Raw genomic sequence first — 27,537 nt, 5'->3', positions numbered from 1 at the left:
CATTTCTGAATTATCGCGACAAATCAAGCACCATCTTATTTTTATCTCCCCATTGTTGGCACAGACCTACTGGTCCATATGGAAGCACCATCTCTATGACAGGTATGCGCAACAAATCCCCGGTGCAAATCCCCGAACAGACTGGGAGGTATTCTTTCAAAATAACGAATCTGTTATAATCAATATACTCAATACTGGTTATATTACAACAAATGTGTATCGTATCGAATCCACATACTCTGAAACATGAAGAAAATTACAAATTATACTGATATTTTTAGCATCAATGCATAATTTACTCTCTGTATGACGGATTTTAAATTATGAAAATGTATTCTTATTTTCCTAAACTTAGGAATCGTATATTCTTTGGTAAGTTGTCATTTTGTATAATTTAACAATGTGAGCCATGTACATTAACTATTCCATTAACTAGCGATTGTTGTTTTGTTTATAAATGCTTATTATTTAAAGGCTCAACTTCTGCATGTACAAACACAATGCTCTATGAATTAACTCGTACTGTTCAGAATTCTGTACCATTCCGCCACGCTGTAGCCTAAGGTTACAAACGATACCGAGTATATCTACACAAGTATGGCCACCGGAGCTAATCCACGAGCAACACTGCTGTTGAACAGCATTCGGCGCTTCCGCTGGTTCAGATTCTGAGCTTTCCGAATTTTTCTCTACAGGCTTTTCTGTTATTTTATTAGCATTAGAAGATGAACGCATCTGACTTAAACCATTTATAATCGCTAATAAACAGCCTGTCCTTCCTATACCTGCAGAACAATGGATAATTGGCAATGAGCAAATCCGTTCATCGCTTCCTGCTCCATCAGGACTAAGGTCAAAATCTTTGGAACAATCATTATCAAGTATATCGAGACTCATATCGAGTAATACATCTATGTCCTCCGGAGAGCGATGGTCCGGCCAGTCTGGGAACCAATAATGATAGATTGTATAAAAACTGCGTTTTTGGACTTTTTCTGCTGTATCTTGATACGAATAAACCACCAACAGTTTACGCATAGTGTACCCATTTTTACGACATATACCAATATTTGTGATAAGAAAGTAATTAAAATCATTGCTGGATTCGATTGCCTTGACCTGGTGCGTTTTTATACTGTTCTGCATGTCGGCTATAATGCTGCATCTACTGTCAAGAACTACTTGTGGGTTAACGTTTGGTGTATTGCAGAACGCCACTGAATCGTTAAGCTCCTGGGGAAAATATACAGAACATTTCTGTCTATTGTTTTCAACAAAGTCAGTCAACATTATTAGTTTCTGTTCAACGTGGAGATAGTTTCCATTTCTAAGTGGCGCTGTCTTCTCGACATTTTGCTGTACCATCAGCCAAAACTCGTAGATGGTATTCGCCATTGGACCTTGGGTAGCTATGTAACTATTATTGGTATAATCCGAGCCCTGTAAAAAAAAAAGAAAAAAATGTTGTAATTCCTGAAACACAATAATAGCAAACAAGGAATCTCCACAAACTAATAGGTTTGTTTGGGACTATTCTGTTTGGCATAATATCATTTGGTCATTTTAGGCAAATGGTTAATCAAATTACATTTTAATTTTTCAATCTTAGCATACAGTTTTTTGGCGTACGGCTTTTTTACATAACAATAAGTGACAACCTGCACAAAATTTGGGTAAACCGGAGCTTCGTTTCCGTTTTTTATTGTTTCTCAATGACGCGGGCATTGTTTTTATAACTTTTTTAGTGTTTTGAAAAGCTTAAACCTTCAGCTTTCTATTAGTTGGTTCAGATTTTAAATACGTGTACGTGAACACAGCGAAATTTTATTTTATTTTATTTTATTTTTTTTTTTTTATTTTATTGATGCACAAGGGGGTCATAGGGCCAAGTCTCCAATGCAAGTCCGAGAACTTGCATTGTCCATAATACACCTTTGAATTTGGGAGTAGGCTTAGCAACCTCTTTAGCTCTGCGGCTTTTAAGTTTTGCGTGGCCTTAAGGATTGGGAAAGGTGGGAAATCGATGTGGTGTATTGAGCTGTAAGAGAATGTGTTGTTAGTTAAATGGTCAACGTAATTTACCTTTGGGTCGCTTGTTTGGGGTAAGCCTTTTGAACATACATACTGGTTTTGCTGGGTTGCTCTTTCCTATTTTCGTTCGATCGTGTTGTTTTTTATGGTAGGTAGTTGTGATTAAATTTTGGTTATGTTCTTGGAATGCTACTTCGTCCTCATCGCTATCTCCATCGAAATACGATAAGCCTATGTCATTTGCTGCCTGCGGTTTCTAGCAAATCGTCTTCGTAGTCCAACTTCACCATCTCCTGCTACAATCGCTTCGTCGCTTTCTTATATTCGGCTGTCATTACCAATGTCCTTCCAATTCCAACGAACATCCGTCCATATCTACCTCTTGTCTACCGCTGGATTTCCACGTGAAATAAGGTCTTTCAACTTTTTCCCGGGATTTTGTAGATTAGTGCTTTATGCATGCTTCCTTTCCTGAGACTTCGGAGCACGTCTTAGACATGGCCGAGTACAAACAATGCTCATCTCCAGCGAAATTTTTAACCAGCATCGCACCACCGTCGTACTGCATTATTTCCATTTTTCACTGCTATCCCTGCTTACTGCTATCACTCATGATACTCAGATACATGAAAATATAAAAGAAAAGTTAGTAGCGCTTTTGGTGATATTTTCACGACGGCCATTCAGAATGGTTCAACGGATGCAGATGCGAAGATCATCCCTGCTGACTAGCAGCGTTCATGAAACTCAGTTGAAGATGAAACTTAAAATATACGAACACGAAGAGCAACACATAGACGAACGCGAATATTCTAAAAAAAAAGAATGATCTTCCATGCGATCTTCAAGTGATCCTCACAAGCAGCATCTTTCGTTCAGGCACTTTTGAATGTCCGTATGCAACTTGTTCTCACATGAAATCTGCCTCGACCAAGTTGGCAGAACGCGCCCATACCCCTTTCTGAACCGAAGGGCAGGGATGTACGTGAACACAGCGAAATTTCTCTGCATTTGCCCAGTGCGCAAAAGTGGCATGATTTACAAAACTGCAGATAAATTTTGAAAGAAAAAAATAATATCAAAAAATAAATTTTTGATTTGTTATGTATAAATGTCTCAGCTTTCCATGGATGCAAAAAATTTGAAAATCGGTGGTTGCCATCATGGTGAAAAAAAAAGTTTTGGTGTAAAAATTCAAGATGGCGGCCAAAATCAATATGGCCGACAGGGCCGACCCAACTTTTTTATAATTGTAAATAGTAGATGTATCTTTCCTCTTTTCAACAACATTTCGTTTTGAGGTGGTTTTTCGCGAAGCTTTCGAGTTATAACGGTTTAAATGAGTCACCATTTGACCAAAATCGAGGGGTCTGCAAAAATATGGTTGTGGCTCTAACTAACGGGGGTCTATCAATTTAAGTAATCAAATGCATTTTCCTTACTTGACTTTCCCTGGCCAAGATCACAGGGTTTGACGGTATTAAAGTGAAGGATGTTAATTGTAATTCTTGTAATGAAAATATCACCTTTAACACTTTAATGCGCCTCCAACGGTTCATTGCGAACCGGCTGCTACAGATGGAGTATGGCTGATTTATCAGAAATGCTCGATATACAGGAGGAACCTGCTGGGGCCTAGTAGTTTCTATACCCAGGAAACAGTTCCGGTCGATTGAGTCTAGGAGGGTACCGAGAGTCGTTGTGAATCATAATGAAATATTTGTGTTTTGTGACGGGTCTCGGAATCTTTTTTGAGTCAGCAGACTTTGAACTGTTGCATGGGCTTCCCACTATTTGGTTAATTTTAACAAATACACTAAAAAAAATCAATTCAAATATGAAATAATTAGTAGTATCTCGTGTATTCAATTTGCTAATACATAGGTCTCAACATTTGATGTGCTTTCGTGATTTAATTTTCTCTTTAATTATTTTTATATCTGATAGTTTTGTGAGTAAACCCTAATATGTTTCATGCCTAGTACTTAATGATATTTTCTTGCGACATCAATTCATAATAACTAAAAAACTAATAGTGGGAAGTGCAGCATTTAATAGTGCATGCTTATAGATTCGAAGCTAACGTGTGATCAAGACGAAATCGACAAAAACTGACTACTTCGACTTTGACTAACGTAGACTATTTATGACAAATTAGATTTTTTTACATTTTTCGAATGTATGGAAGGTTTTCTTTAATTTTGACCTATTTGGACCTTTCTGATAGTGCTAGGGATGTGGACGAAATACAACTTGCAAAGATAAAAAAAACATTACTTAAATAAGGATCAACAAAAATGGACATAATAAACACATCGACCATCTGATCTATATGGCAGACCATAAATTTGAACAATAACATTATTTAAACCTAGACATGACAAAAAAAAACACAAATACAAAATCGACCAAATGACAATAAACCGAAACTTTCACACCTTCTACCGTAACCTTCTGAATCAGTACGCAACAGTGTCTTACTGGACGACATGTCCGTGCACGGCTGGTGAACTGCTTCTGAAGGAATACGTTCTCTATCCTATCCAAAGGCCTAGTGAAAGGCCAAATGCATTTTCCTTACTTGACTTTCAGAAAATCTCCACCTAAAACATTTTTGAAGATAAGGTGTAAATAGTGGGCCGGTCTCAGCGAGAATTACTCCTAAGGTTTCCTTCTTCTTCTTCTTTATGGCACTACGTCCCCACTGGGACTTGGCCTGCCACGCTTCAACTTAGTGTTCTTTGAGCACTTCCACAGTTATTAATTGAAGGGCTTTCTTTGCCTGCCATTGCATGAATTTGTACATTGTGAGGCAAGGCTGTGATACACTATGTCGAGGGAGTCGAGAAAATTGTCCCGACTGGAACGGGAATCGAACCCGCCGTCTCCGGATTGGGGATCCATAGCCTTAACCACTAGGCTAACTGGAGACCCCTAAGGTTTCCTATCCACCGTGATGGGGCTACCGTCTAAGGTATAGCTTCCAGTGGAGAAGCATGCATTTCATGTTTTACTGCCGATAAGCATGCGTTATGGGGCCCATATAGCCGAGGCGGTAAACGCACGGGTATTCAGCATGACCATGCTGAGGGTGACGGGTTCGATTCCCGGTCGGTCCAGGATCTTTTCGTAAAGGAAATTTCCTTGACTTCCTTGGGCATAGAGTATCTTCGTGCCTGCCACACGATATACGCATGCAAAATGGTCATTGGCAGAGGAAGCTCTCAGTTAATAACTGTGGAAATGCTCATAGAACACTAAGCTGAGAAGCAGGCTTTGTCCCAGTGAGGACGTTACGCCAAGAAGAAGAAGAAGAAGCATGCGTTAACGCGTCGACGTCATAGAGATTACTGGATAGGACTGTTGTGAGGACAGTTGAGCATTCAAAAAGTACCTTCAGTAAATTTACCAAACCATTGCAAAGTCACATACGTACATATTGTGTACATATTATCGCAAATTTAGGCTTTATGCCAAACGACCATTATACCAAACAGCGTTATGCCAAATTAGAAGTGAATTAAATGATTCCATTTTTTTATTAAATAATGACCTACCTTAATAAAATTGGCGTTGATGTAAGGTTCCACGTGAGCACCGGGTTCAGCTTTTAGAATGACCCTAGAATGTTCATTTGGTAATATCGTTTTGTATCGGTTTTTTGACTGGGATCCAAAAACCAGCGGTTTCTCCTGGTAATTAGTCGGCAGATCCCAAAACTCTTGGTGTATTTTGAGAATCATTTTCTTTTGCTCGTCGTCGGTTAATAACAAATTTTCATCGTTAATCGATTCCACACTAGAAGGTTGATCGTTGGATTTTCCCGGTTCGTCAGCTGGTACATTCGAAACAATCGATAAGGTTGTGAGTTTGACATCATTGTTTGCGCCAGTTAGCACGTTATCGTCCTGCGATTTGTCGTAGTTACTGTAGCTTTTTTTGAATATATGATGCAATTTCTTCATGTAAGCCACTGACAGCATATTAGATGCGTTTTGTAAAAACTGAATATTGGCTAAGTATATTTTAAAGTCTTCGCTCGTAGTTTGAGGACTCAGAGGTTTCGTAGTAATCTTGCGCACATTAGTATTACTAATGCTCATCGTATTTACTCCACCGGCAAGTGCATCCGCACAATTGCAGCAGCAACAGTCACAGCTAGTAAACTGTGTCAAATTATTGGTCGATGCCGTAGAGGTGACTGTCGATTTGAATTTGAACATATCATTCGTTGAGATGCTAAGCTTGTCGTTCGTCTTGCTATCTCCATTTTCCACACACGAACAATCGGTATTCTTTGACAATGGCTGTTGTTTTATATCATCAATTGAGCCTGTAAAGAAAAGTAAACATGATTTTAGTATACCTTTGACACACAATTACACTTTAATATTTCATTCTGAAACTTGTGAAAAAAACTAGCAAACATCCACAAATTACCCACGATTTCGTGGTCTTGAGAATCACACATTCGCTTTACAAACGAATGGTCATAAACTCAATTCCCAATAGGATCACCAGAAACTTTATTGGCTATATCGGTTTTGTCTACTCAAAGAGCAAGGGAGTAGATATTCTTAAAGTAGGTAAATAAATGAGAGATTTGATAGTATTCGCTAGGGTGTGAGCAAGTGTGAAGTTGTTTATTTAGAAGGTGAAAATTAGGCAAGAAGACCATATATGAACAACATCGGATGTTAAGGGACGAATGACCTTCGGGTTGAAGTCCCTCGACAACAACAATAGAATAGACATCGGATGCGTAAATTCTTTGCCCAACGTCGCCGCAATGGTTTAAATTCATCAACCAAGCTGTTTTCCATCTTGCCCCGTGACCCGTCTTGCTCCGAGAGGTTCTTTCAAGTTATGTCTATTCGGGAAAATGGGCCATTCAGAGAACTGGGGTTGGGGAAACTATATTCGGGGAATCGACATTCGGGAAAAAAGTAGCGCAATCACTTTTACCCTTAACGTTCTTAATCACTTGAATATGTGAATATGGTAATTGTCATGACATTTCTGGCTAGGTAGTCGAAACGTCGAGTAAGCTGTGGGCTACCGCGAGAAACAGAGTGCGGGTGGTCTTTCGATCAACTGGATTTAACAATTACGTTTAGGTAATAATGGTAAAAAATCGAGTGGCTCACCTCCATAGTTACTTATTTGCCCCCGGTGGTAGCACATGTGGGGAGCGTCCATATTTGTTTCCTTCTGTTGGCAACAGCAGCCGGCTCGCGAATTCGTGATATTATGCAGACTGTCCGAGCTGAGAAATTTCCGTCGCCCACCGTGCTGTTGACAGTTTGGCGACAGATGAGATTCACTGGCCGCACCGACAGTCGTCGCTCGAGTACAGCAATTCGATTGGTTATTGCTCGCCGACATTTGGTTCTCTTCTTCCTCCAACATCAGGGCCTCATTCTGTGTCTGGTATGTTGCCATACTGTTGAGACTACAAATGGACCCTGGAAGATTACAGTTTGAAACGGAAAGCGCCCGATTCTGAATGTTTATGAGAGTTAAACTGGTGTTTGAATTACGCCTTTCCAGGAGACATTTCTTAGCCGGTCGAACGTTTTGCTGGTTTTGGATATTTAGCGAACTGTGGCTATTGTATCGGTTCAAACTACTGTTAGAACCCTGTAAGTTTAAGATTAAACTTGTATTCGAGCCTCGTCGCTGGAGGAGATTCTTTTTTGTGTGTACATTTGGAGCACCACTAGATTGATGGACATTTTGGTGCTGATTCTGTTGTTGCTGGAGGTTGTATGAAGAGCTGGCTAGGCTCAAATGAGATCCCTTCAAGTTGCCCAAGCTGTAGTTTGATGCTGAGAGTCCTTTCGATAAGCCACTTCCACCCGCAGCAGCATCAAGGTTTAACGTCAAACTATGATTCGATCCCCTACGCTGGAGAATGCTAGATCGACTTTTGTTCATTGTTTGAATCGGTGGTTTTTCCGCCATTACCTGCTCGTTGGATTTTTCTGCAAAATCACATACTGGTGTGATTTCTGGTAAAGTTTTTAGGTTTATATTAGAAACGCTTAGATTTTGCTCTCTCTGTTGACACATATTGGACACGTAGGGAGCCTTTGCCCCAAAGGATTTGGTATCACCGTCCGCGCAGCTCTGGTAAATGTCAGCATTTTCTTCAAAACTTCCGAGTTTTTGCTGGAAACCACATAAGAGGTGTCGTTCAGATGCAGGACTGTTATTGACACTTGTCTGGCTGTCGTTCATGCAACGATTCTGCTTATACTTTCCATGTGTTTGTTGCTGTGGCAAACGATATGGCTGCCTTTTTGGCGTTGTTGGTACGGATAATGATGATGTGCGTATTGTAGCAGTTGATGGATTCATTGCACAGCGACTGGTGCTGACGCGGTGCTCCGTTTTATCTATTGCACTTTGTGTTCTCACCGGCTGCGGAAGCAAATAGCTGAGAGACTGATCGGAATCTAGTGAGCTAGCTTTTTTGCGAGTTTGAGTTAGTGTCGGCGTTTTTGGAGTCTGCAGTTGAGAATGCTGCTTTTTTCGTTTTTCGGAATAACCCGAACCGGTGGTACCGCAATCCATCTCATACTCTTCATCTTCCTCATCGTCGTAATCATAGTATTCAAAATAAAACTCATTGAACTTGTAATCATCGTCGCCTACCAAAGTTTCGTCCTTATCGTTCAGATTTAATGTTAAGTTAAATATGTTGCGCTGCTTCCTGTAAGATGCGTAATTACTCTCATCATTATCATTCTGCGCATGGCTTTGACTAAGTGAGGGCAGCTGCAATTGGATTCCCGAAACTGAATGATGTGATTGGTTGGCGGCTATTTCAACCAGCTCCTCAACTGGAATACTGGTGGCAAAGTTCTCCTCCAATATGCGTGCTCCATCCGAATCAAGAGAGATAGATTTTAAACGTGCCCTACGGGTTGCACGAGTGGATGATACCATTTGTTGTATTTTATCTTCCGTTGATGAAGGAGGCGAATCTGCAAAAACAGTGACAAAATACTATTATTTAAAAATGCGTTTATAATACACTGCCATGTGCTGCATAGTTAACAGATGTTAACCCTTTCCTTCCCACGGCTTTGTACGACTATACAGGGGGTGGCCAAAATGTTTGGGATAGGAAACTTTTTTTTACAAAAAAGTTCATCATGCTGTATTTTTTATAGAGTGCATCAAAAACTCTCAAATTTTGACTGTTTATCAGCCTACTATATGTGCATTATTGGTATAAATTCGAGCTCAGATGGTTGATCTTTCGCGAAGCTATATCCGTTCTACTAAAACACTATTTTTAAGACTATCAATTTTAGAACTGTCATATCCCGGTAGCCAGTGAACAGAATCGAATGAATTTTTTAACGTTTATCAACAATATATTGATACTTGATACGACGTTATAAAATTTATTAATTACGACGAATAAAGTTATAGTGGTTTGACATAGAAGAAAATAAATCAATCTTACAATATCGCACAAAAATTACTAAATGTGTTCTTTATTTAATCCAAATAGGCTGTAATAAATCTTATCTTGAGAACAGAAGTAAAAATTTTTTGGATATCAAAACAAAAATGTAATGACAATGATGTAAAAAATGCGTTTTTTTGGGGGAAAGATCCAATGCATCAAAACGTTTTACAACTTTTAAAAAGTATTTATGTTTTGAAGACTTGTGAAGCATTAATATATTGTTGATAAACGTTCAAAATTTCATTCAATTCGGTTCACTGGCTTCCGAGATATGACTGTTAAAAAAATGTTGTTTAAAAATTGTGATTCACGAGAACGGTTCTAATTTCGCGAAAAATTAATGAATCGAGCTAAAATTTGTACCAATGATATATGCACATATAAACAGTCAAAATTTGAGAATTTTCGATGCACTCTATGAAAAGTTCCAGCATGTTGAACTTTTTTGCGAGAGAAAAAAAAGTTGCCTATCCCAAACATTTTGGCCAGCGCCTGTATCTATGCTTAAAAGCGTTTCCGAAAAAAGTGCGTAAACAAAAGTAATTGCAAATTGGCCATTTTTTCGAAATCAATGAAAAAAAAATTGATGGTAAATCAATATGTTTTTGATTGTTTATCAATAGTTCCACTATTGAAACAAGTAGCTAGTAGTTGGATCAACCTTATGAGGTTACAATATTTTTAAAATTATTGCATCATATTTATCTAATTCCATTTCCATTCCATTCCCGAGTTCGCCGAAAATCGATGGTGCTCAAGAGCAACCATGGGAAGTAGAGGGTTAATATGAACCTTTATAGTTAACAATCACAATCACAGGCCGAATCACAGAAGGCCCAAACTATCACGAAAGGTCCAAAGCCCAAGAGGCCGATTCACGAAAGACAGAAAGTAACGAAAGATCAAAAAAGAAAATATTGTCTATCCGATTATAATCAAGACAGACATTCCATAAAAAATTGCTATTTTCTTGGTCCACAAGTGTCGCAACTGTTTCGCATCTAGTGCGCTGTGTTGCTGACAAGAACGGGAAGGATACGCACTACTTTTGACATGATTCAAAAACGTCGCGAGTTGGATCACGTCGCGATTTGATTGTGCGACGTCCGGTTTGGTGGCGGCCCGACTATAATAAGGTAGCGTATAATACCTACACGTCAAATATCACGTAGCTCATCCTTATTCTGCATGCATAAAGCACTAAAGCGGACCGGAAGTTTCGATGAGCCAGCCCCACCTAGAAGCAAAGGGGTGTAAGTGACAAAAACCCACTTTCGAGTAAATGCGGTTTAAAGTTCTTCACCAATTTTTCATCCCATTCAAAATGTATGGATATGCAAAATCGACCAAATTTTCTCCGATTTATTGTATTTTTTCTAATCATCGTAAAAAGCTCGAAATCTGACGAATTTTGTGATATGCTTCGCTCAAAATCGACAAAATGGTCACTTACACCCCTTTGCATCTGGGCCCCTCATTGCTTCATATATTTTTGGAAATTTTGCTAAAATTTAAGGAGATCGCCCCATAAACTCGCCAATATCTTGAATTTCATCAATCTGACGCAAAACCTGCATTCGAATGATCGAATAGTATTGTATTCAGCTTTTAATTCAGGGAAAAAGGCATGGTACACAAATTACGTAACGCTTAAATCAGCGATTTCAGACTCCCCCCCTCCCCCATGTAACGCTTTTTGTATGAAAACCAAAAATATTTTGTATGGTTCGTAACGCTGAGCTAGACTCCCCCCCTCCCCCTATAGCGTTACGTTATTTGTGTACGATGCCAAAGATTTAAAATTGATTGAACAAAACGCAAGACATTTGAATTTTAGTAAATTCCATATTTTAAAAAATTGTAAAACTCAATATTGAGCTAAAACTCAAAAACTGCTCTCATTAAATTTTTTGAAGCGCGGTATGGAAATCAGCACTAAATTGTACTTTAAAAATGTTGTCGTTGACAGAAGTTCACGACTTTCGTTTTATTTTGTAAACTAGTATTATTGGCTCATTAAAACGTTATAACTCGAAAGTTTCGCCAGAAACCACTTCAAAGCGAAATGTAGTTGAAAAGAGAAAAGCTAGAGGTACTTTTTGCAGTTATAAAAAAATTGGTCGGCCATATTGATTTCGGCCGCCATCTTGATTTTTTTTTTTTGCTAGGTTTCTAGCTGCACTCTGAATAGAGTTGAAACCTCTACACTAGACCTGAAGATAGAAAAGAGTACGTAATCTTTCAGAAGCAGTTTGCCAGCCGTACGCGGAAAATGATATCCATTAAGACACTGTTGCAAACTGACTCAAAAAGTTACGGTATGTTGTGGTCAAGATGCCACTTTCTGAAAATGAGATGGTCACCTTGTACTGGTCTCGAATTGAGATACTGAGAATGAGTGGTATGAGACAAAGATATGGGTATCAATAAATGATTTAGTCAGTTATGATTTAACTAGCAACAACACTCTGCGTGTTTCCCTATTCTCCTGAAACCGAAAATGACTGGTTTTAACAGTGTCGACGAGGAGAAAATGTGATTTTTTTCTATTTTGTCGCACATTTCACAGCCGCCGGTGATTTTATTGCTTTTGGTGTGAATTTTAGCGGCATTTGTGATATATTTTTGTATAGCGTGCAAGTGTTTTTTTTTTTTTTGTTTTGTTCGTTGGAGTGCATCACATCACGAACCCCAGTATATTTTGTGCTTTTGGCGTGATTTTGGATGATTTTTTGAACGTGCGTATTTTTTTGTGTTTTTTTTATGTGCGCGCGTTTTTGAACATTTTCGGTCACTTGTGTTGATATATTTTTTTTTTGCTTCGTGAGGTGTAATTGTGTTTTTGATGTCCAGTTAGCAAATCTGTCGACATTTTTGTTTTATTTTTTACAATACCCTCTTTTGTATTTATCGAAGCTTGTGTGAAACAGTGCAAAAAAAAAGTAGATTTTTATTCACGTAGAATGCTTTTTATTGTGTTTTAATTGTTCTGGTGTGTAGTGTGAAATTCGTTTTATTTGCATGAGGGAGACATGTACTTATTGTTTTATACGATTTTTAATGTCTTCATATTTTTTTTATCTCTTGATAGAGATATTTTTGTCGCACACCATTTTGAACATTCTACGATTTGGAATACCATTCCTTTTTAAGCACGATGAGTACCATAAGAGTGCACTTTGATCAACTGTGGTAATTTTCATTTGCGCCATTCCCTTTTGACTGGAGTACAGTCACTGGACTAAGTCCTGGGAAGACAACACCAACGACCACAGTTTTGATGTTTTTGTGTTGAGCTGTTAGCTACCCGAGAGCTCAGAAAGTACGTCGGCAGCCAACCCAAATTTGATCAGTGACATATACCTACATTTCTCAGTCAGCGTGTGAGACACAGTGAGGATATTTCTGTGTGGACGGTAAATTCAAAGGTTGAGAAGAGAAGCACTAGCCGCAGGAGTGATAGCTGCATTGAGCACATGCAAGTGCATCGCCACCGACGTCACCTAAACAGGAACAATCAATAGGCCATTGATTGTTTTATGAAGTTTTCTCGCACCTGGATGGAGGAAGACCTTTCTGGAACATTGAGAAGTGCTACAAAATTCATTTTCTATTGCTTTCTTTTTGTTTTAGCTGTTGATCGATACGAAAAAGTTTTGTTTTTGCAATTGCTGTGATAGTGAGTCCCGATTGTGTATCATTGATTATGTAGGTCGTAGGGTAGTTAGCCCAATTTTGTATTTATGTTTTAAGATTTTTTTTCATTGACGATTTTTTTTTGTACAACAAAATATTCAAGTAAGTTTGTTTTGAGTATATTTTTTTACAACTCGACAAATACTGTTACGGTTATTTTTATGTAGCCAGTTTTTTTTTTTCGATGGGAGGAAAGAGTAACATTGGCGTTTCGATAAAGATTAGAGGAAAAGAAAGTAATGGAAACAAATGACAATATTTGTTAAGGTTTTCAAAAAAAATATGCAAAAAATATTGCATACATGGTGTAAAACGCGTTCTGATTGTATAAGCTATAATTATGTTATAATTACAAATTGTGAACTTTTATTGTGAACCTAATACTTAAGGGAAGAGGAGTTGTTGTGGTCAAGATGCCACTTTCTGAAAATGAGATGGTCACCTTGTACTGGTCTCGAATTGAGATACTGAGAATGAGTGGTATGAGACAAAGATATGGGTATCAATAAATGATTTAGTCAGTTATGATTTAACTAGCAACAACACTCTGCGTGTTTCCCTATTCTCCTGAAACCGAAAATGACTGGTTTTAACACGGTAGAAGATTGGAAAGTTTTCAATTGGTCAGTCAGTCAGGATTCGCCTATGTAGTGTTATGGTCACACAAGTTATGTTTGTCTCTTCTTTAATTTTGTGGTATGGTTCAATATGTATTTCTCCTCGTTAAGTCAGTTGTCGTATGTTTGTTTTTTTTTTTCATCGAATCAATCGAACCCCGTATGTTAAAATATAGTCGATCCTGTGTCAAATTGTTTTCTTGATTTCGCTAATCGATTCCTACTTCGCTGTCTTCATCTCTTGTCCTCAAATTGTCGTCGGTCCAAAACCCACAGAAACATGTAACTGAATTTCTGTAGGTGTCATAATACCATCTAAGAGATATAAACAAAAATACGCCAGTCAGTTGAATGGAATAAAATTTTAAAATAATAAAGATTGATTGTCAACTATTATGTATTCATCCCCCTACAAATACTATGAAAAATATTCAAATTCGTTCAATTGTCCTATCGGTCCTACCTAGCTAAACCATGTCATTTTCTCAAACGTAGCTTAGAAATGTCATCCTGGTTATACACAAGTAACGTTGGTCAGTTAATAAAAAGCAGTCAGTTTTTGTCCAAATTGTCACGTCGAACGCATTGACGTCAACAATGCGTTAAAGTGTTCGCACGTTAGCTTCGAATCTATCAGCACAATTGAGTGCTGCAAATCTCCTTCCCACTATTAATTCTTCGGTCGATTTTAATTGCTTTATAGAAAATATGACCAACTAACATTGTAAAAATTCGAAAAAGCGACTATGACATTAATTAGTAATCCTACATTATAGAGATCTGCGGAGGCGGCCATTGTGAGCCAATCGTGCAGAGAGAACTGTCAAAGTGTGAGCCAAATGGACATGCTTATCGTTCGTAGGAACGCGTCGTTCGAACGGTATTGCAATCGGAACTAAATAAATTATAATTATTTATTTTTAATATCGAGATATTGGCGGCATATGTATGTTTAGTAAAAAGATAAAAAATTATTGATTCTGCTTTCAAAAGCTCGCATGCTTATGACGACACTTTTGTTGCTACACTTGTCGAAAAAACTTCCATTGCTGCTTCTTGCTTCACTTCTGCCGATATGATTAGCGTAACACTTTAGCATTGAATTTCAGATTTCTTCGATTGCTCCGCTATTTCAACAAAATTTTGAAAAAAAATCTACCTTAATTAGAAAATGTAAACAAAACAACTTGAACCACAACGGAGTCACTCACAAAGTTTGAACATCTAGCTTTGTAGCAAGTGTTGGCAGCTGTTGTAAACAAAACAAACAGCGTTGCCGAATCGACGTATGTAACTTCCGCTCATCTCTATGTAGAGGATTTCTAACATTAATGGATTACTAATCAAAATCAACCGAAAAACGTGGGAAATGGAGCCCAAACAACATTTTGAAGTCGGCTGGCTGTAAAAGGTTCCATAACCTGTCACAAATCCTATCATACTTTTATAAGGATTTGTGACGATCATCAAAACCTTCTCAAATCCAACCGACTTGGAACTATTGCTTGGGAATATACTCTAATGAGCCCCGGCGGTTCCTCCATGTTTATCGAGCATGTCTGATGCATATGATCAGCTATACTCCATCTGCAGCAGCCGGTTCGTGATGAACCTGTGGTGACGACCTACCCTTCGTGTATACGACTGTGTGAGAGTGGTGGAGAGCAAAAGATAGAGAATAAAACAGAATTGTTTCGAGAGTACACGCGTCGAGTTGTTTGTTTTCCCGTGCCCGAATTTCGACTGAAATATTATCGTTATCCGGTCTAAATCTACTCCGCCGTAATTGTCCACTACAAACCGTTGGAGGCGCATTAAAGTGTTAAAAAGGTGATATGTTTCACTAAAGAACACTACATTACAATAATCAAAATGAAACTCCTTCACTTTAATACCGTTAACCCTTGCAAACTTGGCCAGGGATTTCGGCCGCCATCTTGAATTTATATACCAAAATTGTTTTTTCACCATGTTGGCAACCACCGATTTTCATTTTTTTTACGTCAATCGAAAGCTGGAACACAACATATCAAAAAATTATAGATGTATCTTTTTCCTACCAAAAGTTATCTGCACTTTTTTGAATCATGCCCCTTTTGCTCACTGGGCCATGTGCCGATTGTTTACATAAATGCAGCGTTTCATAGTGTTTACGAGCATTTATTTAAAACTAGCTGTCCCGGCAATCTTTGTCTTGCCAAATTGTGAGAGTTTGACAATTGTCAAGGTCTTACAACATGGCACTCTAGATTGGTTTCATTTCGATCATTTTGATTTTCTTCCCGTTTAACCGTTAAATTCATATTTATTTGATATATTTTTGCTCTACAATTATTTTTGGACATTTTAAGTGATTAGTCTTATAACTCTACATCTCAAATATAACATTTTCTTTGAATAATCAAAAGCTAATTTTTACAATGGAGGAATGTACACTAATTTAACATGTTGGTCCTTAAGACTCTGGTTTATAGATTTTCTTCCCTGGTCATAACAAATCAGTACTTTTTAAATTTTCTTATTTTTCAGTTCTTTTTCGTAACTTTTTTTTACTTATAAACACAGCCACCATGAACACGAATCAAACCATGCAAGAGTCATCCCGATCGGTTCACCCGTTCTTGACTTTTGTTGCCTCAAAGAGACTTCAAACTCATTTTTATATATATAGATTTGAATCCACTAATGAAAAGTTAGAAGATTCAGCTTTTCAAAATACTAAAAAAGTTTAAAAACCAATGCCCGCATCGTTGAGAAACAGTTAAAAATAGGAACGAACCTCCGATTTGCCCTAATTTTGCTGCAGGTGACTTTGTGTTGTACATGCAAGCGCCAACTCTGATGCTGTTGCGTGTCGTTGCCGGTGCGCATGGAAATATATGGAGAAAATGTGTACTGATTTACAAAAGTGCAGATAACTTTTGATAGGAAATCTATACATCTCTAATTTTTTGATATGTTGTGGAAAAACGTCCCAGTTTTTGATTGACGCAAAAATATTGAAAATCGGTGGTTGCCAACATGGTGAAAAAATAGTTTTGGTATGTAAATTCGAGATGGCGACCGAAATCAATATGGCCGATCAAACTTTTTATAGCTGCAAAAAGTACCTCTATCTTTTCTCTTTTCAACAACATTTCGTTTTGAAGTGGTTTCTGGCGAAACTTTCGAGTTATAACGATTCAAATGAACCAATAATTGACCAAAATCGAGGGATTCGCCAAAATGGTTGTGGCTCTAACTAACTTACTCAATTTGATGAACCAAATACATTTTCCTTACTTTTTTGGGGAGGACTATCAGAAAATCGCCACCTTAAACATTTTTGAAGACATGGTGTAAATAGTGGGACGGTCTCAGCGAGAGCTACCCAAAGGCGTTGTTATAAAAAATCAACAACCATGATGACCCAGCCAATTGGCCACCTAACCGTGTATTAACATTTTTCCTACCTTCAAGAGAATCCTCATGTGGCATCAAAATACTGGGTATTTTCGGCTGAACAATCGCACTGGATCCTTCAGGGCCCTGTCTATCTTCCGCTTTTTCCGTGACTGCCGGTTTCTTCAATTCCTGTTCCGCTACACTTTCTTTGGTTGGTGTTTCCAGTGAGGGAATCCACGACGTGACCAGTGACGGTATTTTGAAAGTTGTCGGTTTACCAGCCGCACCTTGGGGTGCGGTTTGCGCACTAATTGGAGGAGTGAACGTGTCCACTTCCGGGAAACGAAAGTATGAGTTGCTAGTCTTTGTCTCGGTTCCTGAACCGGTATGGATCGAACCACTTTGTGGAGATGCTTGGTAACCGAATTCGCTAATCACTTTCGGCGAAAATGTAAATCGCCCAGTATTGCTGCTGGCGCTGTTCAAGTTTGCATTTGGAGTGGTGTTCGTAGCGGTGGAAGTCGCTGATGATGACACAGATGATGGCGTAAGAGACGGTATCAATGTGGGCGATGAAGAAGAATCATTACAAAAGTTCGGAGAATTTTGCTCGTTGGCGAAGAATATTGGCGATTGGGTTAATACTTTTCTATTGGATGGCGTTTGGTTTTCGTTACCTTCGATCCAGGCATGCTGGCTACGAAAAGCTTTCCCATTGCGACTACTTTCAAATGCCGTTGAACATTTTCCAAGATTTTCCTTATCATCAGATAACTTTTGTGCTTTTGTTGTTAGAGATATCGCCATCGCCGCTTCCGACGAAGAAGATTGGGTATACACCATCTTCGGCGATGAACAAAGTGGCGTAGGACTTGCAACAGTCAAACCATCCAAATCTGCTGTAGCATGATGTAGTTGTGGTGGTTGAACACAACATACGTCACCCTTTAAAACGGAGATCTTCGATATAAGACATTCGCCTTTTGATCCCAACTTCGCAAAATAGGGCAGATTGTCGTTGTTGGCTCTGTTGTTGCTGCTGTTGGCACTGTACTTCTCAGCCTTGGATGCACTTTGCTGTTGTTCGTAGAAGCTCGATTGATTGAAGCTGAATTTTCTATGGACAGATCTCAGTGGAGGAGAAGAGGGAACTGCTGAAGGTGATGTGCTGATCTGTGATAAATTGTTTAGTGATGTTTTTGCCTGTGCTCGCTTCAAATTTCCAGGTGATGAAATAGTTGACAAATTATCTGATGTGATATTTTTGTAGATTGTGCTAACGGTAGGATCCTGTTGCGATGTTTCGCTTGCTGGTAACAATATTTGGGAAGAAAAGTTCTCATTGTCAGCCTGTGGCACGTCCAAACTCTTGGATCGAGGAGATTCTGGTTTTGCTGTGGGTGTTGTATTGATGTTTTCTACCTGAGACCCTTCATCTTCGCTCATTTTTACCTGTTTTTGCAATACTTTTGAGTTAACTTTAGCTTCCTTTAATTTCTTAGAAGTTCTTGCCTTACACTTTGCCTGACTTTTCAGATTATTTTTGAGCCAGAGTAAAAGAACAGCTCCAACGGCAAGAATCCCAAATAAAGATACAGTTAGTACCGCTATAGGAAATATAACTTCGTGCCAAGGTCCAACAACTGTAACGCTCTCAAGAGTTACTCCGTCATGTGTTTCAGGTCTGCTGTTATAATAGTAGAAAGAAGACGATTGTTGATGAGAGTGCGGTTGTGAGTAGTGCTGATGTTGATCTTGTTGCAGAAACGATGATGATGCTTGCTGATGCTGGTTATTCACATCGTTTGGCTGTTGTCCAAAATCACTTCCCCGTTTTTGAACGGTAATCGACAGCAGCGATAATCCGTTTTGCATACGTTTTGATGTGGCTAAGGAAGATGAATAGAAGATGTTGTTGTTGCTATTAGACACATCTTGTGAGTCCATCATTGGTTCCTAGAGCGCCACCATGTCCGGACCGCACTCCTGTCGATAGAAAAATGAAATGGGAAGAACATTTATTAATCTGAGGCTGAAGAAACTAACATAGGGGTAGGCGGGGCAATACGGACACCCTAAGGTTTTTGCCAACTTTATCTGGAAAGATGTCAAAAAAGTTTAGTTTTTTGATACATGTATCCTTTTAAAGTCTATTTAGCATCTATTGCAGAAGAATGCTTACAAAGAAAAATGATTTATCCACTTCAAAAAATGTTATGAAAAATGTTAGTTTTTCATGATCGTCTTCAAGCTACGGGGCAGAATGGACACTAGGCCGTCCCTTATTTTGCAAAAATCAGAAATTTTATAAGTTCGTTAGTGGCAAATGATCATTTTAGCTAAGAAATGATCGTGTCAAAATTTGAAGTCTATATCTCAAGGTTAAGTGGTCCCTCAAGGGGCCTAAAGTTGTCAAAAATTGTAGGGTAGAAGCTTCAGTTTTGGCCAGTCCGGAGTTTTGGCCATAGTGCGGTATTGAGCCTGTTGCGATCTAAATCGGCGTAAATTTAATTTTTACTAGTAAATCCTAATACAATATGATGATTGCACAGTGAAAACCACACATTTTGATTAAAAACTAGAAGAAAAAATATATTTCCTTAAAAAATCTGCTCCCATATATCTTTTTTGGCCAGGGTGCTTCTAATTTGGCCACTCCCATAAGAAATACACGTGATTGGCCAAAAAAGAAACCAAACTTAAGAATATGGACAAAACTGCGGCAGAGCTTCTATTTTGGCCAGTGCCACTTTTAATACAAAAATCAAGTATTGGCTTGATTTCTGCATTTTTCCTTCAACATATAGATTGAAACCTTTCATTTGACGCATTGGTTGTTTTCATAGGATTATTGGTTATTTTAATGAAAATGATTTCCCTTAGACTGGCCAAAACCGGTGCCCGCACCCTATGGGACCAGAAAAACATGAAATTTTTATCGACGAAAAGATACGCTATTCTACTAAAACCGGTGACTTTAGGACCCTAAAGGGCCAAAAATGTGCTTAGATTAGCGATATCTCTACTCGTTTCTGAGTTATTGACAAAAAAAACAACCGTAAAATCAGCATTTTTGACATTTTTTTTAGATCCCGAAGCAAATCTACCCTATTTTGTTCAATAACTCAAAAACGAGTAGAGATATTGCAATACTCAGCCGGTTTTAGTAGAATAGCGTATTTATTCGTCGAAAAAAAATTTCATGTTTTTTTGGTCCCATACCATTTTTGACAACTTTAGGCCCCTTGAGGGACCACTTAGCCTTGAAATATGAACTTCAAATTTTGACACGATCATTTCTTAGCTAAAACGATCATTTTCCACTAACGAACTTATAACATTTCCAATTTTTGCAAAATAAGGGATGGCCTAATGGACACCCCCATGGGGCAATATGGACACCATGAGACTTTTACGAATTTCGTACATTATTTACACCTATAAAGTCATTTCATTACAAAACAACTATTATGGATCACTACTGTGATAATTTGAGAATCCACTGAATTATCATTTCCCAGCGAAATTTTACACCAATCAAACTCATTTTGTTTACCTGTTGTGCATCCGATGCCCCTGTCATGAACTCAACCGAACTTGTGTATGCCAGCCGCTGCGAAGTCGTGTACGAAATTCGACTGTGATGATAATGAATTTCGGCCGAGTCTAAATGGGTGCAAATGTCGCAATACGCCGAAGTAGTTCATTTTTGTTCAGTTAATTTAAATTCAAGCTGTTTTGGATAAAGCTTCGTTTTTGTTCTCCGGGAATTCTTACAGGAGTTTCGCGAATTCCTGCAGGAGAACCTCGGGATTTCCTACAGGAAATTCTCGTAAATTCCTCCAGGAGTTGCTCGAGAATTACTCCAGGAGTTCCTCGGAAATTCCTTCCGGAGCTCCTCGGTAATTCTTCCGGGTGTTCCACGAGAATTTCTCCATGAGAACTCTTCTCGGAAATTTCCCTCATGGGGATTCTTCAGGAAATTCCCTCATGGGGATCCTTCAGGAAATTCCCTCACGGGGATCCTTCAGGAAATCGACGAGAATTTCTTAAAAGACCCTCAACAATTTATCCAGGAAATCTTTTAGAATTGCAAGGATCCTCGGGAATTCCTCCAGAAGTTCATCGAGAATTACTTCAGGAATTCCTTAAAAAGTTTCTCGGAAAAACCTCCAGGAAATCCTCTTGGGATTCCTCGGGAATTTTCCGAGGAGTTACATGTTTCTCAAGAATCACTCCAAGAATTCCACGAGCAGTTTTTCATAGTTTCTCGAGGTTCTTTTCGGGCAGTTTCTCGGGAATTCCTCTTGGTCTCCAAAAAAAACTACTCCAGGAGTTTCCTGGGAATTCTCGACGATTTCCTAGAGGTATTCATAGGTATATCTAAATAAATTTCTGATAAACTCCTGAAGCATTTCCCGAGAATCTTCTGGAAGAATTCCCAAGAAAATGCTAGAGGGATTCTTGACGAACTTCTGGAGGAATTTCCAAGGAGTTCCAAGAGAAATTCCCAACAAAAACTCCTTTGAGAGTTATCAAGAAACTCCTGATGGATTTTCCGAAACTCCTACTAGGTATTCTCCTAATGGCATATCCGAGAATCTCTAGGAGAATTTCCGAGGAACTCGAGGAGAAATTCCCGAAGAACTCTAGAAGAGTTCCCGATTAACTCTAAAAAACTCCTGGAAAAAAATCCGATGGACTTCAGAAGGAATTCCCGAGGAACTCCTAGAAGAATTCCGAGTAATACATGGCACAATTTTCCAAGAAACTTTCTAGCAACTCCTATGGGAATTCTAGAGGATCTCACAGAGGAATTCTCATGGAATTCTTGAGGAACTCCGAAAAAAATGTTGGTAGGGGGGGTGGGGGTAAGACGGACCGGGTGGGTAAGACGGACCACCGACTAGTTCTGTCACTTAAGAGCTGAAATTTGGCTTTCTTTTACGATTAACTGTTTCTTATTACCAGTTAACGATTATTGAACCATTCCATGAGAGAATACATATGTCAAAAGTGCAAAAAATAAACAAATGTTTACCTGGCTACACGCTTTTTTGATGGGATCTAATTTTTTGGCGGCAATAAATAAGCTTTTTTAACATTAAATTGCTATGTTTTCGCATTTTATTTTGAGTTTCCCAGCTGTTTTAAACTGCTCCGTGCTATACACAACGAAATTCAGGTGAATTTCATAGATTATGAATAACGGTGGTGGAATTAATATTTTGCGTTGTGTGGGGGTAAGACGGTCCGCCTTAAGGGTGGGTAAGACGGACAGTTTTGGGGTTACTTTGATAATGCCATGAGAAACACATTAAAACCCACACATTGTTCACAGATTGAAATCTATGGAGTAGAAACATGATTGTGGAAGCCGTGTAAAGCATTTCATATTGATTTTTTGTTTAAAAATTTATTATATTAGATGTTTTGTTGTTGGAATAGTTTGAACTTCGTAAAATTACCAGAGCATTGCATACTTTTAGGCGTTTAATAGTGTATGGAGGTTTCCAACTTACAAAATAGATTTTAATTTGCAAAAACACGTTTCGCTAAGAGATTCAAAGCCAAATTTAGATTCTACAATGATTGATCTACCGAATACAAACGGCCACAAACATCATTCAACACAATTAGAGGCGTATTAGCTAAATTACCAAACGTGTCCATCTTACCCACCCTACCGGTCCGTCTTACCCACACCGTTAAAAATCATACATTTGGAGATCACTTTTTAATTATCTCAAAAGTCACGGAAAATCAAATTTTATTGCAAAATCGGCTTGCAGACTGTAAAGTACCTTAGTTGAAGTAAATAGTATGGAGATAATTTTTTTATTATCGCATTGTTTACACTGTCAAAATAGAGTGTTTCCTAAACATGTCCGTCTTACCCCCACCCCCCCTAAACTCCTGGAGGAATTCGAGGAACTTTCGGAGAATTTCCCGAGGAACTCCTGGAAGAATTTTCGAGGAACTTCTGAAGTAATTTCCGAGGAACTCCCGGAGAAATTACGTTGGAACTCCAGAATGAATTCCCGAAGAACTCCTAGCGGAATTCTTAAGGAATTTCTGGTGGAATTCCTGAGGAACTTCTGTGAGAATTTCCGAGGAACTCTTGGAGGAAAGGAATTCCCGAGGAACTCCTTGAAGGAATGCTCGAGGAATTCCCGAGGAACTCTTGGAAAGATTCCCTTGGAACTCCAGAATGAACTCCCGAGGAACTCCTGGAGGAAATCCCGAGGAACTCATAGATGAATTCCCGAGACACTCCTGCTAGAATTCCTGAGAAACTTCTGGGAAAATTTTCGAGGAACTCTTGGAGGATTAACTGAGGAACCCTTAAAGGAATTCCCGAGGAACTTGTAGAGGAATTTCCAAGTAGCTCCAGAGAAATTCCCGAGGAACTCCTTGAAAAAATTCTCGAGATATTCTTAAAGGTACATACATATTCTCTAGGTACTACTGTAGGGATTCCCGAGGAACGCCTGGAAGAATTTTCGAGGAACTGCCGAGGAACTCCTGGAGGAATTGCCATGGGAATTTCCGAGGAACTCCTAAAAATCCTAAAGGAATTCTCGAGGTAATTCTGAAGGAATTCCCGAGAAACTCCCGGAGAAATTCCCTTGATAGATATCATGGATGAATTCCCGAGGAACTACTGCAGGCATTTCCGAGAAAGGATTTCTCGAGGAAATCATGGAAGGATTCCCGAACAACGCCTGGAGGAGTTCCCGATGAACTACTCGTGGAATTCCCGAGGAACTCCTAAAGCAAAGGAATTCTCGAAGAACTCCAGTATGAATTCCCGAGGGTAGGAGTTTCCGAGGCTCTCCTGAAAAAAAAATCTGCAAAATTCTGGAGGAATTCCCGAGGAACTGAATTCCTGAGGTACTCCAGGTGGATTATCCAAGGAACACCTGGAAGAATTCCTGAGAAACTTTTGAAGGAATTCCTAATGAAATCCTGAAGAAATTCCCGTGGAACAGATATTCTCGAGGGACTACTGGAGAATTCTTAACAGGCTTGTACAAATCTTCGGACAAGTCTGCGGAAAATTCTGGATGAAGCTCTGTTTAAAATTCAAACGAAGTTCTGGGGAGAATTTCCGAAAAAAAACCTTGGTAAAACTCTAGAAGCAACCTCTGTTTTCGGAGATTTTTGAAAAATTAGAGACAACCAAGTTGAATTCCCAGAGGAATTTTGTTGATGGAAATTTTTATTTTCTATAAACAATTGCAGATGAAAAATTAATTCAATAGTTCAGCGGTTCATACTTCGTAAAATTTCCATGAAATGGTGGTCGTCTTATTTGATTCGTATTTTAACTAAAAACTGCTGTCAATTTCTCGATTTTGCTATGGCTGACCAAGCCATGTGGGAAATTACACTGTTGAAAAGTGCTTTGACATCCATGTGCACAACAGAACATGTGCTCGATGGACAAATTGAGATTTGAATTACGAAAAGAAATCGAGATAGTCGAGTGACTCCGTAGCTTGAAGGAATAGAAGCGCCCGTCTAGCGAGTTGGGAGTCGTGAGTTCGAGTCTCACCGGAAGACGTAGATTTCGTTTCATAATTCAAATCTCAATTTGTTCATCGAGCACATGTTCTGTTGTGCACATGGATGTCAAAGCATTTTCAGCAGTGTAAAAACTGCTTCAAATTTCCCGCCAATATGAAGACCGAAAAATTAAGAATTTGTAAGTTCAAAGTTTAAAAAGTTTAAAGTTTTCTTGAAAATTTTATCTACAAAAATTGAAACGCATTTTATCTGAAGTTGATCCAAGATTGAATTATTGGTTTAGATTAACAATATAAATATTAATTATTCCAGCTTTCAAAAGTCTTCAGAAGTCTTCACAAAATTTGAAATGTCTTCCATATGTCTTCACAAAAATAAATGTCTTCACAGAACTTCAAATGTCTTCAAATTGAATACATGTCTTCCCATCTGGCATCCCGAGACACATATTATACCAGTGTGACCAGTACTATTAATCCAGTTGAAAATCGATAAGCGAAGGATTTTTTTCTCAAATAGGTATGTGCGTCGGACTTAACTTCGAAGTAGTGCGCTGTCCGCTTACAGAGCACTCCACTTCCGAAGATAGGTCCGACACACAGATTTGGAGAAAAATCTGAAAATCTTGATTTTAGCGTTGCGTAATAAATGGATGCTGCCATACGGATGTTTATCAATGATCCTTATAAGGTTTTACAGCCATTACATTAGTCCTGTTCAACGACGTAGGTTGAACTTGCTCGAAGTTGCTGCATCTTACTCTCACCCGTTTGTTGACTAATGGGTAAGAGCAAGGTGCAACAACTTCGAGCAAGTTCAACCTGCGTTGTTGATCAGGACTATTATTCATAGAAATTATCGTATTTACGATTATTCCTGTTATTGAAGTAAATAATTAGTTTAATTTGTTAAATGTTAGCGAGATAAGCGAATTACAATCGGCAATCGAACCATTGTCAATAAGTGTAAGTCATTGCCGAAGAGCGCACTGCCTTCAACCTTTCAGGACTCGAGACTGTAGGGTTCTAAAACTGCACCGCGCTCGCGCTGTATAAGACGAGCGAGGTTTTTTGGTAGTGTTGTAGTTTTTATAACGGCGCGCGTCCGTTTAGAGCAAGTAAATAAAGTTAATGAACCAGCCATGAACTGTGCTGAAAATATCCTTAATAAAGATAATAGAAACGCTTATTTTCATATACCTATGCATACTGCCGTGAATCGCAAGTCAGTCCCATATGTAAAAAGTAGGCATTGAGAAAATGGCCTCTGAAGTTTTCAAATTCGATTTCTATACGAAACTTTCAAAAATCGCCATAAATTGAAAACTTCTGTGATCATCATGAAACTTTCACATATTGTTTCAAACGTAAAAACGTAACAGTGAAAAATATAAAACTGGCTAAAATAGTGTTAGGTCATGTACTGGAGGGCGTAATGGGACTGACTTGCGATTACATTTCATTATGGGACAATCTGACTTGGTGTTGTTTTTCAATTTTATTGAACAAACTATACATTTTTATGCACGCAGTTGAAAGATCATCCGAAGAAAGCTCAAAACGGCCATTAACTCATTTTTGCCCAAAATGCAGATGGGACTGACTTGCGATTCACGGCAGCATAGATGTCCAAACAATGATTAGTTTTTAGTCCTTGACTTGATTGAAAGTTAACCCTCGAGCAGTCGCGTCTTCGGCCACCCTCAGCGACACTGCACTCACGCTGTGTACCACAAGCATGCTTTTTTCATGGTGCGTGTAGTCAGTGCACGACGCGACCGCTCCCAGGTTAATGTAACTGACAAATTTACGTTGAAGAATAAATTACAACAATTAAAACTGCGATTTATTGGGCAAATTGTAATATTACATGAAACACACTCAGAATACACATAGTACAATATCAATTTCTGCTGTTTACAAAAGAATTGAAAAATATTTTGCATTCGATCTGGGCCTCCATCCATGAGCTTTCAACTCTTGGATAGCACAAGTCGAAGAAAAATTAAGTAAAATTGTTGAATCATAATAACACTTATGAAAACACATTTTCTTCTTTAGCAAATGATTGATAAGTAATAAAAACTATTGAAAAGTGCTGCCTACACTTGCTATCTAACTTAAAACTGCGGAAAATAGTTTTTTTCTCGCAACTTGTTTCTTTTCAATAATGTTTACTTACATGTTAAGTATTTATCTAGGTCGTCCGCAGCAAACCATAATATGGCCAGGAGAAAAATCACTTTTTCAGACGATTCCGGTCCGATGCCTGCTAGAGTTGTCGATTTTCGTAATAATTGCACTCCACTGCACAAAAATCTGATCGTTTTGATTTGTTTTGCCTCGACAATAGTTGTAAAAATTGTTTAAATTCCTTTCGTTTGAATAACACTAGCGCACTACAACACCAGCCATGTTTAATGAAAAGTGCATTCGCGTTTGACAGCTGAACCGAGCTGCGATTTTCCAGAGACAAGTGCTGCCAGCTTATATCGACCGTCAGGTCAGGGTTGTAGTAGGAGGGTAAATACAGTAGTCGTTCGCTCGCTGCATATGGACCTAGATATAGACTTATCCACCGCACGCTGTCTGAACCAGCCTAGGGGCAAGACACTGTGCAATCCGGTGCAACTCTGAGCAATCCTGAGTAACTCTTTTTGCTCGAATCCATTCAGAAACGTCGCTACGAAGCGGAAAATCGGGCAAGACTGCTCGATTTTTCACTGGTATCAGGCAACACTTCTGGAAAACTAGAGTGATCCAGCGCAATCCAGAGGAATTCTGAGCAACACTTCGA

The 27,537-nt window shown here is 38.7% G+C and overlaps 1 protein-coding gene and 1 long non-coding RNA gene across 3 annotated transcripts; one reads left to right on the top strand and one right to left on the bottom strand.

Moving 5' to 3' along the window:
* Window positions 1-179: 179 nt before the first annotated feature.
* Window positions 180-27,180, bottom strand: LOC109414985 (uncharacterized). Of its 2 annotated transcripts, XM_062851927.1 has the most exons (6): window positions 26,923-27,180; window positions 17,889-19,197; window positions 17,280-17,735; window positions 7,179-9,020; window positions 5,589-6,364; window positions 180-1,440 (listed from the first exon to the last, which is right to left on the bottom strand). In XM_062851927.1, the coding sequence occupies exons 2-6, from the start codon at window positions 19,159-19,161 to the stop codon at window positions 469-471; spliced, it is 5,319 nt and encodes a 1,772-aa protein (XP_062707911.1). In that variant the 5' UTR covers window positions 19,162-19,197; window positions 26,923-27,180; the 3' UTR covers window positions 180-468. The 2 variants fall into 2 exon arrangements, with proteins under 2 accessions (XP_062707911.1, XP_062707910.1); XM_062851926.1 differs by having other exon boundaries at window positions 17,280-19,197.
* Window positions 11,327-14,152, top strand: LOC134288140 (uncharacterized). The gene is made up of 2 exons (XR_009997772.1): window positions 11,327-11,836; window positions 13,812-14,152. It is a non-coding gene; the product is annotated as an uncharacterized LOC134288140 (long non-coding RNA).
* Window positions 27,181-27,537: the final 357 nt, after the last annotated feature.

The sequence above is a fragment of the Aedes albopictus genome, chromosome 2, assembly GCF_035046485.1.
Source record: "Aedes albopictus strain Foshan chromosome 2, AalbF5, whole genome shotgun sequence".
In the NCBI taxonomy this organism is placed as follows: Eukaryota; Metazoa; Arthropoda; class Insecta; order Diptera; family Culicidae; genus Aedes; species Aedes albopictus.
This window is presented reverse-complemented; position numbering and strand designations above follow the sequence as displayed.

What these genes read in the sequence shown, in the direction of transcription:
- LOC109414985 (XM_062851926.1), bottom strand. Translation starts at nt 19,161, where the DNA reads ATGATGGACTCACAAGATGTGTCTAATAGCAACAACAACATCTTCTAT. An exon ending in GCAAATAAGTAACTATGGAG is followed by an intron (nt 6,365 to 7,178) that starts GTGAGCCACTCG and finishes TTTTCTTTACAG; the next exon opens with GCTCAATTGATGATATAAAA. An exon ending in TCAACGCCAATTTTATTAAG is followed by an intron (nt 1,441 to 5,588) that starts GTAGGTCATTAT and finishes TTTTTTTTACAG; the next exon opens with GGCTCGGATTATACCAATAA.